Here is an 11,799-nt window from a genome sequence, read left to right on the forward strand (position 1 = left end):
GGGGATATGACGCCATTGGCAGGCAACTAAATGAAATGGACCGTTACCTTAATAAATTACGGATTTGATAATGGGATATTGTAAGAATACAACTCATGAAAATATTTAACATAGATCTAGTCATTTTTTGACATTTTCAAAGTTACGTATTTTACCTCTAAAGACGTTCTCATTAACTTTAGACGCTACCAAAGACAAGATTTATTTTTTGCACATCGGTTCACATTTAACAATTGGGCATAAATTTAAAAGAAATCTGCTTTTCCACACACTGCGAACTGTCGTACTCAGCATTGTCCCCATTTCTCCCCTCCCTCTCTGCCAAACTGCAGAACCGTGGCATCCATCCGGACGACTATATAGCCAGCCCCCAAAAGCAGCCAAGGTCAATTGCCTTTCCTGCTCCTCTCATCCCGTGCTTTATGTACCTTCACATCCAGGGAAAGAGAGCTGCGCTATTTCTGCTCTGCTGCAAGGTGACTGCTGCTTCACACCGACAGCGACAGCCACGCTAATAGAGGCCAGCAAGACTACCCAACATTTCCTTTAACGTATACAAATCTATTCACAGTGACACTACAAAGGATTCATTCTGTAGCTGTAGACGAGAGTAGCTTTGACTAATGTTGAAGGGCATAAATGGCCATAATGTGGGCTTTAAAAGAGCTGCTGATCAATACTAACAACTCAATGATTATTCTAGCACTGAGCTCTGAGATTGCTGTATTTTCTGGCTTCGACTCTGTTTTGGAACAAAATCAATATTCCTATAAAAACTCCCAAAGCAGTTTTGTGAAATCAACTGACATTTTAGTATTTACACAGTAACTCCAGTAGCCAGGTTGCAGAGGGTGGTATGTCAGTAAAGAGATTATAAAGCACAAATAAGATCACTGCCTTCATAAATACTCAAAAAGATTAGTACAATTATTAGAAATATGTATATTTTATATATTATTATAATTGAGGGATAAAAGGCTGAAAAACACACATCCCTGGCGACACATAGTTAATCAAAACTGAACATTATTTTCACTTTTTTACATGCTTTCTATTCTTTATTTCCTTTGTTCTCAGCCTGTTTTTCTTTCTTCACTGCAGCCTCTGATTCTCCTCATCCACATCCCTGATGAAAAATAACAATTTGCCTAGTATTCAGAGACTTATTATGTGCTACACTGCGCTTGTTTTACATTTTTCCTGCTATGGTATTCAATGGTGATATCATAATCATTTAATATTAATCCTGATGGCATTATAGTAAGATTATCCATCGTAGAAACGATGGATAACATTTTTTTATAGTAAACTGCTAACATTTCACAATAGGATAATTATTTTTTTATTTAAGTGAGCATGTTTGGTGCAGCCATTTTTCATCTTTGCATAGATAAACTGTTTCCCTGTAAAGTCTGAATATCTCCCCCTCTCTCTCTCTTGCTCCCAGATGTCTCCTTACAGCTGCCATGACTGACTGCAAACTCATTTATTACAGGTCACAAACGCCAAGTGCTTCATTTAAAAGGACGCCACCCCCCTCTCTCCTCTAACACAAGTGAAAAATCGACCTGCAGGAATAGCATACAGGGCACACCGCTCCATTAGCACTAAACGGAGGCCAGCAGCACCCAAAAAGATGGGAAATGGGGGTTTTGAGCAATGGGGGCAAAACAGAAAGACAGAGGGGTGAGTATTGTGACATATTTCATTCTGCCAGGACGATCATAATAACTGTGTGCACAGCAGCAGCAGTGGAGAGTTCACAGTAACTCCTTTCAAAGGCCCCCGAAGAGAAAGAAATGTAACATTACATTGCGGGTTATTGGCATAAAACATGGCAACTCTTGCTACAACTGAACTGACTAGTTTAAAAAAAATGTTTGGCTTGTTTGAACTTATTAAACAATTACTTTGAACCTTAACCCCGAGCTTGTGTCGTATTTATTCAGGCACACAAATCAAAGATTTTCGCGTGAAGCGTGTGTTCCGCCGGCCATATCCGATATCACTGAAAGCCTGTCTGTAATTACATTGTAAATGCAGATTAGCTATGAATATTTTATAAGGGGATTACTAAAAGAGGAAAGAGACGGAGAGGGAGAGAGTCGGGAGAAATCAGCCCTTTAACACCCACATGCAGAACTGCATGAAAAGCTCGTTTGAAGGTGGAGCTAGTCTTTCATGCCCAAGTTGTCAGCCTATTATCATCCTTTCATATGTGCGCCACCATTATTAACTTTGAGCGGGAATAGAAAGAATTACACAAAAAAAGCGAGAATAAAACACATCACTCCAATGTGTCAGGCTGTCGCTTCACAGAGAGGAAGGGAGAAAAAAAAGACGGCAGACCAACTCTTATCATTGGACTCCCATTCTGAAACGTGGCGGTAATGAGTGTGTCTTAACAAAGATTAGCCGTAATTTCCATTGTCATTTTAATGCTCCCACATTATGTGGAGGCTTACAAAGCCACAGATGAAGGCAGAGGGTGGGTGGAGGAAGAGGAACAAGCAGACAGCGGAGCAGAGAGAGAGAGAGAGTCTCTGGAGCTCGGTTAGTCTGTCAGTCACCCTCTATCCCTCCAACCATGCAGCAGCCGTACAAACAAACACTGACAGACACATTCGCCCGCCGCACACACCAACACACATACAGTATATGCACATGTTTCCCAGGCCCCTTTGTCACCTGCCTGACAGCCTTCTGCAGCCCTCCAGGAGGACGCGGAGGACAGACAGACGGGCTTTATTGTGAGAAGAGGAGCAGCAGCAACAAAGGGGATCAAAAGTCTCTCAAAACTGACAGTCATACATGATGCGTTCAGGCTCCCGACATCTACATTGTCTGGTGAACATAAGAGTGAGGGCTTTCAAGGGCCTGGAACGCGCACATTTGCCTTATTCTTCAGACTGACGGCCCAGGGTGAAGGCAGTGCGGGGCATGTGTGCAAAGTGTGTGGGAGTCTTAGTAGAGTGTGCGTGAGACACACTGACAGACAACTTTATGTGAATCCTATAAAAAAAACAATGTACCACCATCCACCCAACTATATTCTGCAAATATCACAAGAAACATTTGTCTGTTTAGAACATAGTCTGTATATAAAGATGGATGACATGACAGCAAAAGGGAAGCCAACACATCTGGATTGCCCCCTGGTGGCTGGCTGCAGTATAGGTCAGAAAATCCCGCCACCTCCATGTTAGCGGATGTGATATGGGCCAAATTAAAAGGTCAAAGTACACATCCAATTTTTTTTTCCCAAAGATGGTTTCTGTCATTTTAGGTAGTTCTTATCAGGCTGGTGTGTGTTCAAGTGTTATTTTTTCTGATAAGTTTGGTTTTAATTAGTTATTTGATGCTAGAAAAAGGGGGCGAGACGTCATGATTGACAGCTGCGATTGACAGCTGCTCTGAGTGAAGTAGTCGTGAAGCCAGAGGCTCGGAAAAATGTACGAGAGAGGAGATGTAGCTTTAACTTTCGGTAACCGTCGTGAGTGTGTGTATTAGAACATGTGTCAATTTGATCGTAAATGTAGTTATAGAGATATTATGGTTAGTCATTGTGTCTTTCTAGCCAAACAGCTACAGTGGTGCTAACGTAGCAGCTAAGTGGCTCATGCTAACAAGCTGCAGCCGCGCTCAGCTCCTGAATGGCGTGTGTGGGCGGGACCTCAATACCATGATACCACGATACCACGGCTCCAACGCACGATCACTACAGCACAGACTCTGTTTCCAAAATGACGTCAAAACCTCAAGATGGCAGCCACCGTATACGGGATATATTGGCTTCACTTTTGTACAGTGGGAGGAAGTAGAGACACGTCATCCTTCTATATATACAGTCTATGGTTTATAATATTAAATGTTAAAAGGTTGCAACAATTGTTTGTTTAATATCTTGCAAAAAAGCCCACAAATGTTCATATCATCGTCGTTTAATCTAACTGTACTATAGCGTAGTGTTTAGCTGAGTAAAGTTGGGTGAAACTGAGATTAGGTTTTGGTCAATGTTTCACTTGCTTGTTGGTTGAGTCAACAGAGCTATTTATACCATTTCTATAAATAACAGACTTTCCCTTTTGAACAAATAACTTATTTACCCCAGTAGACTTGAATCTCGCAGCAACGTTGATACGGAGAGTCTATAAAGCCCCTTTCCCACTGGACAAAAAATATATATTTCATATAATAGATCAAATCAACAAGGATTTGGACAACTATTATAATATATTAACTTACAAAACATACAATTGATATGCTCTCCTCAAAGCCACAAGGCGCTATTGACGGAAACAGTCATTTTACCTCGCTGATTATCGTAAAACACACTTCAGTCAAACTCGACAAAAACAAAATAAAACTCATAAAAACGTCTTTCTTAGTCTGTCCACTGTTCCAACAATCACCAACTATTGTCTGAGAGTTTGAAAGAGAGACTGAATAAGTATAACAGATATAAAAAAAGAAATAACCACCGTAACATTTCACTGTTTACTAACCCTGCATCCGGTGCCGGCAGGCGCATCTGTGACGTTGAACACACCAGAAAAAAAAACACAGAAATGCATAATGCCTACTCATCTACTCACAATGGGAAAGGTGTCTATCACCTATTGTTAGCAGGTTTCCCCGTGTTTAAAATACCTGCACATATGCTGTAATTTTGATGGGAAAGGGGTATTAGCAGGGATTTTTGACTGACAATTGTCTGCACCGTGCATTGAACCACATCGTTTAGCCTCTTTTCTTGCACTGTCGTTTGTGTCGATCCCAGTTCAACACGCTCAAAAAGGCTGAATGGCAGCAGAAATCCTGAGAATTGTATTGTTTTTCATGCTGCAGGCTCTTTTCTTGGTGGCCCTAAACGCACATTTGCCAACCGAATTGATTTCCCCGCTACTGAAACTTAAGTCCCCAATCTGTCTAAACTAGCTGTGGTGTATTGTCAAAGACATCGCCTGTGTTTGTGTATATGAGTGTTTGTTGCGCTACCTTGTTAATGAAGGTCTTTGGTTGCTGTGTATTCAGCACTCAGGGCCCGTGTTGCACAGAGGCTATCAGTATTTCTATTTGCGCGTCTCTCTCTCTTGCTCCCTTTCCCTTTCATTCTCTCGCACACAAAAACTCAAAGCTCGCTCAATTTACAGAAAGCAAAAAGGAGAAACGTAGAGGGAGTGAAAAATAAAAGCATAAAGCATTCAACAAACCCTATCAAATCTGCAGCAATCTAATTGCTTGTAAACCACACGCTTCAGACATTGGATTTGCATTTTAAATACACACGCAATAAACAGCTGGCATGCACAGACATGTGTGTGATGCTCCAATCCAATTATGACACCCTTCACAAAAAAGGACATATAATAGCCGAGGCGACGGCGACGCATGACAAAACACATGCATGCCACATGTATGGTTTATTTAGAAGTGCAGGTGATGAATGAGGGCGCAGCGCTCGTAAAGGTCACGTAGGATATGAGCCAATCATTTCTGCTGGCTGCAGACGGTCGGACTGGTTATGAGCCCATCAACAAGTCAGAACGGGAAAACAATGTCTGCAGTTGTGTCTTCAGAAAGAAATAATAACAACACTCTCTGTCATCCTAAACTGAGACAGCTGTGGTAATCTAATACAATCTGGAAGAATATGGTACAAATATAAAAAACATAAGTCCCTGTGGTGGTAATTAAAGAATATTACAGTAATATCACAGCAGATTAAAAAGAAAAAGAAAGCACCATTATGGACAATAAGGTCACACACACCGCTCTCAGTCCCTGCTGGAATATTACAGTGATTTTTCATAAGGGATTCTCGGGCTGCATTGTGGGTGCTGCACATGTATTATTGATGCCAGCGGTTCAAAAGCAGTTTGTTTGTTGGGAAGTGGAGAGATTTATAGGAAACTTAACGGTTTCCACTCCTCTCACAATGAAACTACAGTCTAGATTACACAAAAAGAAGGTTTTCTATTCTTTATCTGGCTGCAGGGTGAAAACCCCAGGAGAGGAAAACACAATAAAAATGGTTAGAATTTCTTTTCTGCAGCAAACGTCTTTTGGCTGTTTTCTCTTTTCTTTTGGCTGTCAGTAACACATGGCATGTTATGGACAACAGGACAGTTTTAATCACGGTAACTGAAAGGAACCATCAACAGGAAGGAGGAAACAATAATGTGACATCTTGGCTATTTATAAAAAGCGAGACAGGAGGACGTGGTGCAAGATCGTATTAGTTTAACAGATTTGTCCATATAGTGGATCGATGGCCTTAAGTTGGTCCTCATCTCTCACCCAGACAGAGACAGAGGAGATGGAAGCACCCAGGTTCACATTCCTTCTCCGAGCGAATGGAAGTGGATCACCACCTAATCAAAGAGCGCCATTCTTCTAATAAAAATGCCTGGTGGCGGCGGAGGGTCAAAGCTCCTTTTATCAGGAGACAGCAGGCAGAGATATGACTGTAAGAGGGCTTTGTGGCGGAGCGGAGCCGTGTGGGCTGCTAAATGTGACACCATTCTTTCCCTACTGTATGCTTCAGACTGGGAGGAACAGACACAACGAAGAGTAGTGTACAGCGTGATGAGAGCGCAGAAACAAGAGGAAGAGAAAAGTCTCCTTTTTTCTAGAGGAGTCTCTCTCTTTGTGCCCCGCTCAGCCCCTTGTAAACATTTTGATATGCTCACATATCAGCCACGCGCTGGAACTGCACTGTCCAGTAAACAGGAACAGCGCCACTATAAAACTAAGGATGCAGCAGAGGGTACAGCCACCAAACTATCGTTCAACAATTACTTTTTAGAAGGAAGTCCATCCACCTTTTGAACAGAGTCCTTAAAGGAACAGTGTGTAACATTTCGGAGGATCTATTAGCAGAAATGGAATATAATATTCATAACTATATTTTCATTAGTGTATCAGAAACTAAGAATCGTTGTGTTTTCGTTAGCTTAGAAAGAGCCCTTCATATCTACACAGGGAGTACAGAAGTGCAAAACCGTGGTACCGCCAGCTGCTGTCTGACTTCTGTTGCTCCTGAAGTAGTGTTATTATAGTAAGGATGGCCTCTGAGCGAGGAGAACAGCGTTACCACAGTTTTGCACTCGGCGGTTCACGTTACTGCAGTCTAGGAAAGGAAAGAGTGAGTGGGAAAGGTACTCAGTTGGGTGCAATCTGCAACTGCACCACAAGATGTCGCCAAATCCAACCCGGTCTCACTCCCAACTCGTCAAGTACCGCCGATTGAGCAGCGTCCCTCGGCATCGGAAACAGACGCGCGGAGGCACCCTTTAGCGACAGTATGTGACGAACCGGGCTGTCAACTAACTCCGATGTAAACCCACTTGCGGCGTTATTCGACTGTCGGAGCAAGTGATGCAGTCTCAATAGTGTGAGAGTCCGCTAAGAGCAGATGGCAGTGGCGGTGGATGGGTCAAACAAACACAATACTTTCAAACAGGAGACCGCTGTTCGTGTCCCGTGTGAAACTAAAAGTATCGTTAACTTAATTTGTAACGTCAGTCGCTATAGTCACGTGACTCGTTGGTATCGTCAGTCCCGTGAGTCGCTAGTCGGTAAAGTTAACATCAACCACGACCGTTTCCTAACCCTAACTAAGTGGTTGTGTGTTGCCTAGACCTAACTTCCTGTGCAAACGGAAGTTTATTTTGAAAGGACACTATGCATGTAATAAGTGTATATTGACACGCGGTCCCTGGTCCGTCCAAAAATAACACAAGTGGGGGTAACCCATGTGTTGGTCTCCGATGCCGAGGGAAGCGACAGTATTTGACGAGTTGGGAGTGAGAATGTGTCGCCAAATCCTACACACTGTACCTTTATCAAACTAATCTCTCATTCACCACTGAATTAGGAAAGAAGAAACTCCTGAGAGCTGTAAAAACCGGGTCATTTAAGGATGTAGTTTATCTACATGCTAATTGAAAAACCCACTCCGCACATACACACACAACAGTTGCAGTAGGAACAGATGACTTTCCTGTACTCCTGCTGCACAGAATACATGAATATTCATAAACACAAATAGAGTTTTGGGATGTGGCCATATGGTTCGGAATCTGCAGCTGTATATGCATTCATTCCCCACCTCTGTCCTCCAGCTCCAGTGTACTGTACAGCATAGCTGCAGGAGAGCAGTGCAGATGTGAAAACCTACTAAATGCGGTTTAGGTGATTTCTGTGTGTTTGATTTAAGGATTACATGACTCTCTATGAGGGCTGGGAAAGCTACACAATTAGTATAAGCTCTTCAGCAATAAACAAAAGCTCATGGTGGGGTTGTAAAGGCCCTGATTCTCACAGCTGCTGAAAGGTGACATTCTGGAGACAAGAGATTTTAAACAAACAGGGATGGAGTATTAATGATTCATTAAGAGAGATGCAAGCTTTCATCACAGAACCATATGGGAGAGCAGTGGTGCAAGTGCACATTTAACTGTTTTTACATTGTACATCATGCCTCACACAGATCCCCTGTCTACTATACAGCACGCTGGTGCACACACACACTATTGCACACACACACATTTCATCACTTTGCCTTTCTCTGCCTTTTCCATCCTTGTTTACGCACAAGAAGTTTGTATAATCCGCTCTTCTTACGTTCGTCTCTGACTCTCTTTTGTGTTCCTTTGACTTCCAAATCCATTTTTTACAAGATTTTGGAGCTCCAGCAGAGGGTGAGATCAGCCTGTCTGTGTTTGAAAGGCACTGGATTCTCTCGTTTCCAAGATATGCATCAAGCAGGTTATTGAAACAGGTATAGAGTCCTTATTCTGCTTTCTATTACGTCGCTTGTTTTGGACAGGCACACTACAAAATATCATTCTTGACAAATATAATATTTATATATATATATAGCTAGCCTATCCAAACTTAATCAAATATGTGAAAAATTGAAATGCAATTTTTTTTCTTAACTGCCCACAATTACCCTTAAATCCCAAACTAAATTGTTTCTTGAATCAACAATTTCCTTTCACCTCGAGACATGGGATTCTCCAACTTCCCTTTAACAAGTGAAACAGAATAGCAAATAATAAATGCTCCTTTTTTTTTGGAACAATAAGAGTCAGGATTAATTCCTTTGACTCATCATTGTAACACAGGGCAATGTTCTGTGCGTAAAATGACAAGAGGACACACACGCATCTCTCTCTCTAGTCTCTCTCTCTAAACTGCATCCAACCTTTTCATTCAGTCCCCCTCTCTGTTCCCTTTAAGGCTCTACTGGACGCGGATCTTATGGACCATATGCTACAGTGGTGGGCCTGTGCGCATTCATTCACAGGTTATAAGATCTAATTTGTACATAGCAAAAGTGTCACATTCAGATTTTTTTTTTTCACTTAAAACAAACTGTGCCAATGGGACTGACTGAAATTGTTGGAAACAATAAAAAATTAAACAGGAGAGGAAGAACTCTCCAGTCTTTAAAAACAACTAAATGATCACGGAAAAATAATGTGACATAATATAAGTGGAGTTATCTCACATCCATTGCAGATTTTCAACACTGGCTTGAACAATAAAAATTCAGCTTTTAGGAATATTTTAACATATTACACTATAGGATTGGGAATTTGTATTCATGCGTCAGTCTAATTAAAGTCAGTCACACAGCAAACAGCAGGTGGTCATAACAGTTTCACACACAGACCTTCACTAAACCAGAGAAAGGAAATGGATAAAGGAAAAGCGAACGTGTGTGTGAATTATGGAGACATGTCCTTGTGCTCTACAGTCTCATCCTGCCTGAAGGTGAAAAGACGCACGATGATGAGGATGGTGGTGGTTTTGTCTATTCGGCGAAATATTTGTTATTTACAATCTCTCTCTCTCTCTCCCACACACACACACACCTCAGCTCCCCCGTGCGTAAAGAGCGCCTCTGCACTGTGCAGACGGTACTGCTGCTGCCACTGTGTGCCTCCAGTGTGTGAGAGTCCTGCTGTGTGCGCTACAGCGCTGATAGTCAAACTGTGGTCCACAGACAGAACACCCTGAGGGAAGACTCACTATACAAAATGAGGAATAATGTAATTTCACGGTAATCCGCTTTGCTTTTTATCCCGATTACAGAATGCATATGGATGAATGTTCACCACGGTTATTATCACCCTTTGCACAGGTGACTGGAGTTCCACCACAAATCAACAACAACACACTATTTCCAAACCAGCCCCCAACCGCAGGACATTCAACTTAAAAGTATAGTTGATCAAACTGATTTGGCCAAAAAGAGAGATAAGATATTCCAAATAAATAATACAAAAAACGACGCACGTCTTATTATCTTAAACTGCCGGAGGAAGAAAGAACAGAGGCTGAGAAGGAACTTTTGGACAGCCTGTCTATAGCCACAGGAGGGGAGGACAAGAGCACAGTAGTCTGTTGTCTGTCACTCCTCTGTGTTTGTCCACACTGTGTCTAAAGGACACGTGCGATGGACAATAAATGCTCTCCCCTTTCCTCTTGGTGCGGCTGTGGCTCAGAGGGTCTACCAATCGGAAGGTCGTTGGTTCGATCCCCGGCTGCTCTGGGTCACAAATCGATGTGTCCTTGAGCAAGACACTTAACCCCAAATTGCTGTTTGAATGAGTATTTAGATTAGATCCTGATGCGTAAAAGTTGGCACCTTAGTAGCCTCTGCCATCAGTGTATGAATGTGTGTGTGAATGTGTGTGTGAATGGGTGATTGCTGACATGTAGTGTAAAGCGCTTTGAGTGGTCGGGAAGACTAGAAAAGCTGCTATATAAATGCAAGTCCATTTACCATTTTCTCTCTGAATTCCACAGTGCCGCTCTGTGCGCAAAGAAGACACAGCAGAGCGAGTCCCTGGCACGGATTCATTCAGCTTATCACAACACCATAACGTCCTGCTGCTACAACCTGCCATCTGCTCCAACCAAGCACCTGTGTTTCAGCACCACAGTGCTCTCTGTAACGACAGACACCTTTCAAGGCTGCGACTTCTTCAACTGACTGACTGACTGACTGACAGAGAAAAAGGACAGCAGGAGGTTTTTTTTTTTTTTTATACTGTTAAGCCCAAATACCCTTTGTTACAGGCATGAAAAAGAACAACAGTCATGCAAAAAAAAAGTCATCTCCGTGGAGTAGTGCGCTCTCAGTGCGCACCGAGCAGCTCCACAACTAGAGACACTCAAACTGCGCACCTACACGGATGGCGTCCACTCACCTGATTGCGAAGAGCTCGAGCCGAACAAGAGGCAGCAAGTCAGGAGAAAGCCGAAGCAACACGGGGCAGTCGTTGGTTTCATTGTTGTGCTTGGCAAAGTATCTCCTTTTTTAAAATTCACATGTCCACCAGCAGCAGCAGCGTGTCCTTCCTTGAAGAAGCAGCACGGAGAGGATGAATCGTTTTTGGAGAGCCTCCTCTTCAGAGCTGTGGAGTTTGGGTGACTTTTAGTCGCTCTTGACTTATAAGTTTACAGTTTGTCCGACAGTCCTCCACCTTTTGCCTCTAAGCGCCTGCAGGGCCTGGTGAGTGAGTGACGTGACAGCAGAGAGAGTCGAGGGGTTTAGTTTCCAAACGCGTAAAGCTTGTCTAAACAGTATAAAGCAGTACTCATGCCATTACTCCTCGACTTGGATACAGTATGCAGCTGTAAGACTCGTATTCTTCAGACACACCTCCGAGCTCCCTGAAACCCCGCCTACCTGCTCTGTGATTGGCTCAGGTGCACGACAGTTACCCTAATACGCACAGCCATTGGTGGACGCCAAGGTGCCCAAAAAAAACCCATGCA

At 42.8% G+C, this 11,799-nt stretch overlaps 1 protein-coding gene across 3 annotated transcripts in view; it reads right to left on the reverse strand.

Moving 5' to 3' along the window:
* Positions 1-11,799, reverse strand: part of LOC119499855 (receptor tyrosine-protein kinase erbB-4-like) — a 352,862-nt gene extending 341,063 nt beyond the window's left edge. For all 3 annotated transcript variants that reach the window (XM_037789066.1, XM_037789067.1, XM_037789065.1), the window contains exon 1: positions 11,229-11,799. In XM_037789066.1, coding sequence (XP_037644994.1) covers positions 11,229-11,310 — 82 coding nt within the window. In that variant the 5' untranslated portion in view covers positions 11,311-11,799. The remainder of the gene's footprint in view (positions 1-11,228) is intronic.

The sequence above is a fragment of the Sebastes umbrosus genome, chromosome 13 (assembly GCF_015220745.1).
Source record: "Sebastes umbrosus isolate fSebUmb1 chromosome 13, fSebUmb1.pri, whole genome shotgun sequence".
In the NCBI taxonomy this organism is placed as follows: domain Eukaryota; kingdom Metazoa; phylum Chordata; class Actinopteri; order Perciformes; family Sebastidae; genus Sebastes; species Sebastes umbrosus.